At 43.5% G+C, this 6000-nt stretch overlaps 1 protein-coding gene across 11 annotated transcripts in view; it reads right to left on the bottom strand.

Moving 5' to 3' along the window:
* The window catches only part of TRIM9 (tripartite motif containing 9), a 109735-nt gene that overhangs the window by 45614 nt on the left and 58121 nt on the right, over nt 1-6000 (bottom strand). For all 11 annotated transcript variants that reach the window (XM_081830524.1, XM_081830522.1, XM_081830521.1 and 8 more), the window contains exons 2-3: nt 2907-3002; nt 563-685 (exon numbers count right to left, since the gene is read on the bottom strand). In XM_081830524.1, coding sequence (XP_081686650.1) covers nt 563-685; nt 2907-3002 — 219 coding nt within the window. The remainder of the gene's footprint in view (nt 1-562; nt 686-2906; nt 3003-6000) is intronic.

The following is a 6000-nucleotide window of genomic DNA, read 5'->3' as shown; positions in this document are numbered from 1 at the left end:
CCCCCCCCCCCCCCCCCCCCAGAGCTCAGGGTCCCAGTGTGTGGCTGAGGCACACAGTAGAGTTGGAAGATTGGTGATTCTGCTGCTCAGGGCTCAGCATTGCCAGTTTTACTGTGGGTCTTGCCCAGGACTCATGCCCTAGTTAGCAACTAGTTTATTGCCTTGTTTCTGGTCACCACAAGATGGGTACTGGCTTGGCTTGAAGCTTCCCTGCCACGAAGCTTGAGTCCCAAATCTTGTAAGCTGTGTTCTCTTATTTCTTCACTTTGAAACTCTTCCTTGGTTCTCCTACTGGAATCCCATTTCTTTAGAAATGGGCCTTCCCCTGTTCTTCGGGGACTACAGCCTGTTCCAAACCTGCTGGGGGTATCTGATGCTTCTGGGGCCTTTCACGAGCTCCCTTGAGGTCGTATCCATTCTCTGCTGCCCACTATTGAAGCTCCATGCTGTTGACTGCCTAACCCCACCAGAGAGCCTGTAGTTAGACCTCACCTCTCCCTCTACCCTAATCAGGCCAGCCTGGCTCCTCAGCTTTCTGCTCTCCCCATGGCACAGCACCCACCTTCAGCTTGTGTTCATGCTCCTTGTTGACACGTGCAAGCAGCTGGGCTTTCCTTCTGTTGAGGGCATCGATGAGGGCATCACATTGGGCCACCAGGCAAGCCTCAAACTCCACGCTGTTCTCCTGTGTGAGACAGTACATATCTTAGCCCCAAAGTACCTGCGCTCCTTGGGCTGCCAGAAAAAATAGAGTTCCCCTGTCCATTTGTGGGGTGGAAATCCCTGCTGAAGGAGATGAAAAGAACTCTGTCTACAATGCACATTTAGCCTTTTTTAAATAACCGGATAAATTTCATTCTACAGTGGTAGTGTCCTCTTGAATTTTACATTGAGAAGAATAAATATTACTTAATAAATTCATTTTTACCAAAAGGACATCATCTCCACAGTTCACATTATATTGTGTAAAATAAAGCTTAGTTTGTAGAGTTGAACATGAATCCTTCTGAGGGCTGGTGTATGTCCACTTATGGATGGTGGAAGGTGGCATTTGGAGAGGCTGGCTGCCTGAACAGATTGGGTATGGTGGAGGCATGAGAGTTAAAGAATCATTCAATTCAAGAGGAGAGAGAAGAAAGAGGATGGCAGTGGTCTTCAATAATGTTTTAAACAATAATCCAATGACAACAGAAGTTTATAAGAATAATCATGGGCAAAAGTACTCGCTCCTTTCATTAAGGAAAGCAAACAGTTAATGCACATAGGCGGTCAAGAACAATTAGTATATGTAACAGTCATCACCCAGCTGTAAAAGTCAAGCCATGAACCAACCGCTTGTGGGAGAAAGCTAACCATATTCTAAATGAATTATAGCTTCTCCATGATGTTTAAATTGAATGCCGGATCTAACTATTTACTTGATTTAAACCTATACATGCCGTAGACATTTCTTTTAAGCAATTCTCTCCTAAATCATAAACATTTATGAACAGTCATCTTTTCAGTACGTTACATATGTAATTTTGAGTGTCAAACCATAATCTGCAAAACAATTGTAATTTATAGCAAATGGAAGATGAATTCTCACATATACACGAATAGCACTGAAAAAATAGCATCCAACTGAGTCAACTGTAAGCTTGGCAAGGAAAGAACAGCTTAGCCTATCAAATTTTAATTTATTCCCCAAATCATAAAGAACTGTGTCTCTTAATATGAGGACATACTGATAGGTATCTGATAACTTCTCAAATGCAAGGTCTTCTTTGTTTAAGGTGTGCATTAGTAATTGCTAGAGCAATGACTTCTACATGTGAAATTTTGGCTTTCATGACAATTGCTTTTGAGCACTCGGAGAAGTCCTATAGAAAACATCATTTAAGAGCTCTCTATGTCCCATGCAGGGTAATATTGGGAGGATGAGGGCAGCCTTCTTACAGGTTCTGATGTAGAGCACAAAGAAAGCTTTGCTCTGTTGAAGAGGCAAAAGCAAAGAAGGGACTGACCTATAACCTCTGCTGGCCTGGAAATCAGAAGGAAGTGTCCAACTGTTAGGTTGTTAGGGAATCAAAAGTTTTAACATGAGCATGCATGCAAAAAAGGGTGAGGAAACCAGTGTGAGAGGCTTTGAAAGGCTGGCTTACATTTAAAAAGATATTTCTACCTTGACATGAGTTAAATATTAACTCAGAAAGCAATTTACTGGAGGCCAGAGGGAAGGTTATTTCTGTGAGGCAATCTCAAAATGTAAGAACAGTAAACAGTGCAGAAGGTCATTATTTAAGCATCTCGTGCATTTTATGGCTTCTTCCCTTTAGCAATAATGGAGAATTCACGAGCTCTCAAATGCTGGCTGATCTGTGGGTCGCTGTGTCCAAATAAAGCAATCTGAAATTATAGCTCCCGGGGGGGTATCTTGGTTGGAAAATATTTAAGTATCTAAGTAGAGAAGAAGCATTACTATGGGCAAGAAGGGAGGGAAGGAGGAAGGAAGGAAGGGAGGGAGGGGAAAATGTGACCCCTTTGTTACCATTGGATAAGACATAATTACTGCAAGGTGGTTTGCAAACCTGTAGAGTTTAAAAACTCAACAATTATGACCCCGAATTCACAAAGAGATCTCTTTCTAAATCCACAGTAGTAGAGAATTAGGACCTCAGTGCTGAAGACAGGAGCTATTTGGAAAACCAAGTTGTGTTGCTGGCTGGTTGGCAAAATATAACCACCTTGAGAAGGGGGCATATTTGAAGCTGATCTGTACATGTGTTTGTATTAGAAGAGACAGAGTAGAAAATAATAACTGGAATTTCCCCACAATACAGAAAAGTAGAAGAAACAAATTTCCCCACAACGCAGCTACATCTGAACCCATGGCATTTGCTTTCTGTCTCAGGTGCTGCCGATACCTGGATCTGCTGGACCATGTTGCGGAGCTGCACCAGAAACTCCTTGGCTTCTTTGGCCCTGTCTGATAGTCCGTTCAGCGCCTGGGAGAGCTGGCTCTGTGAAGATAAAGAAGGAAACCGTGGAGCTGTAATCACAGGAAGTAGCAACAAGGTCGTAGAAAGTCATTTCGATCCAAGACCCAAGAGTCCTCAACCTCCTCAGATTCTTCTTTTTTTTTTTTTTAAAGATTTTATTTATTTATTTGAGAGAGAGAATGAGATAGAGCGAGCATGAGAGGGGGGAGGGTCAGAGGGAGAAGCAGACCCCCCGCCGAGCAGGGAGCCCGATGCGGGACTCGATCCGGGGACTCCAGGATCATGACCTGAGCCGAAGGCAGTCGCTTAACCGACTGAGCCACCCAGGCGCCCTCCTCAGATTCTTCTTGTCAGAGCTTGGGATACCAACATTTGTATGTGAGGATTCTACAACGACCTCCAGACCCCTTCCACAGGCTCCTGAGAACTTTCTCCTCTGAAGCAGGGACAATTCCTGCCCATTGCGGAGGCCCTCACCAGCTGATATCTGCCTGGAATTTCCTCATCTCGTTAATTCATTGATTAATTGAGCAATGATTTATCTAATTTGATATTAAAAGAAGACAGTGAGTCAGATGATTGGGGCTGGGCCTGGGGCAGGAAGAATAGAGAGTCAAGAACAGGATGAGGAAGAGAAGGGTTAGAGCATTGATGTGATACTCTAGGGCCTCTTCAGTGTAATGACAGATACAAAAGCCACGACCACATTCCTCCTCATCAAGCTCACCTTCCTGCTCCCAATTACAGCCCCGTTGCCCTAACTCCTCTCCATTCCCAAACCAAGGCAGACTCTCCTCCCGATTTCACACACTGTCCCGTCCATATGGGAGGCAATTCTGCTGGGGGGCCAGGGGTGCAGGTAAGCACTTGCTTTTTCTCCAGCCTCCCTGCCTGCTGGGGTGGCCATGGGACACACTGCTAACTGATGAGATTGAAGTGGAGCTTGGCTGCGGGTGAGGAAGGGTCTGAGAAAGCTCTTGCTTTTCTGCTCACATGAGACCAGTGTGGCTGGTGCAGCCTCTGCCCTTGTGTTCCTGACTTCATGGCAGATGTCTTATGATTCTCATTGAGAAGGCCAACATGGTAAGGGAGGAGGGGTGAAAGAAGAAAGAGCCTGGTTCCAGGGGCAGCTTTGAGCAGCCGAACAACACCTGAAGTCTCCTACCACTAGGCTCCTTGTCTATGGGGAACATTAGCTCCTAGTTAAGTTCCCGTACTGAGGCTTCCATTACTGACAGCCACCACCATTGTACTTGATGCAAAAGTTCTTCTCCTAGCAGCCTGGGCATATCCTCCCATCTCTCCTGTAAATTACAGAGACAAACTCCTTTCCCACGACACCTTCTTTGAAAACTAAAGCCCACTCCCTTCCTTGCCAACACAACCCCTCAACCACTCTCCCCTTTCAAGTAAAAGGGCAGAATCTTAAGCTTATATCTCTTGGTCTAATGAATGTTTCTCTGTCTCTTTTTAAAAACTTTTAAATCCAGTATAGTTAACATACAGTGTTATCTTAGTTTCAGGTGTACAAGAGAGTGATTCAACAATTCTATACATTACTCAGTGCTCATCAAGTTAAGGGTACTTTTAATCCCCTTCATCTTACCATATGATCCAGTAATTCCACTACTGGGTATTCACCCAAAGAATACAAAAACACTAATTTGAAAAGATATATACACGTCTATGTTTAGTCCAGCCTTATTTACAATAACCAAAATATGGAAGCAGCCCAAGTGTCCATCAATAGATGAATAGATAGAGAAGATGTGGCATATACATACAATGGAATATTACTCAGCTATAGAAAAGAATGAAATCTTGCCATTGACAACCACATGGATAGAGCTAGAGAGTATATGACTAGCTGAATGTTTTCCTCTTATATTTGCCTTATTAAATACAAAGTTGGGCACTGGATCTCTTTAAAAATATGCATGCCAAATGCTTCAAAGAAGCAATGTGGAGTGGTAGAAAGAACATAAGCCTTGGGAGGGCTCAAATTCTGCCTCTACTTTACTAAATGTGACCTTGAGAGAGTCACCTCTGCCTGAGTTACTCCAATGTGAAAATGGGAAGCAGAATAATGTTTTGTAGTTGGGTTATTGTGAGGGTTTAGTGCCTTCACCAATGCAAAAGCTCCTGCTAGCTATGGGTAATGGTTAAGGGAACTACTCTGAATTCATAAATGCTACCAGTTATTGGCTGTTCAAACTTTTTTTACATAGTTTTACCTCCTCCATAAAATGAGAAGAATATTACTATTCTTGGGTATTATGGGCATTGCATGAGATACTAATTTAAAGCCAGAACCCCTCTGGTGCATGGTACATGCTTAATAAATGTTGGTTGTTATTAACTTTAAAAAAAAAGATTTTATTTATTTATTTGAGAGGGAGACACAGAGAGCGAGCATGAGCTAGGGGGAGAGGAGCAGAGGGAGAGGGAGAAGCAGACTCCCCGCTAAGCAGGGAGCCCGACACAAGGCTTGATCCTGGGACTCCAGGATAATGACCTGAGCCACCCAGGTACCCTGGTTGTTATTAACTCTTATTCACCTTCTTCCATCCTGCTCACAAACACCTGCAGACTGACTGGGGAGATTTGCAGAGCAGATTCCTGGAACAGGATCTGTTGGAGAATATCCTTCATCACTTGTACTTTGATCTAGGTACTCAGACTCAGGGAGGCTAGACCAACACAGCTGAGTAAGAAAAAGCACAAAGTGAGCCTATGATGCTGGAAGGGCTACTCAATTATTTATTACCAGGTCTCAGCTGCATCTGTTATTTGGGGTAAAAGTTTTCTCCTCAAGAACTTTTTCCAAGAGCCCAGGGGGCGAAGGAGGGTGGGAGGGTCTCATTTAGAGGAGCAGGCAATAAATTAGAGACATATTCTAAAGGAGACATTTTTCATTGTTACTTTAGAATTCATATCCCTTCTTTTTCTGAATGAGCAAAAGTTTGCTGGCTACCATAGTTTTCTTCCCCCTTTTATTATAATCTCTGCTAAGCTTAGT

The sequence above is a fragment of the Leptonychotes weddellii genome, chromosome 9 (assembly GCF_054177405.1).
Source record: "Leptonychotes weddellii isolate Sample4059 chromosome 9, ASM5417740v2, whole genome shotgun sequence".
Classification (NCBI taxonomy): Eukaryota; Metazoa; Chordata; class Mammalia; order Carnivora; family Phocidae; genus Leptonychotes; species Leptonychotes weddellii.
Note: the sequence above shows the minus strand (reverse complement) of the source record. Positions and strands in the feature narration are given on the sequence as shown.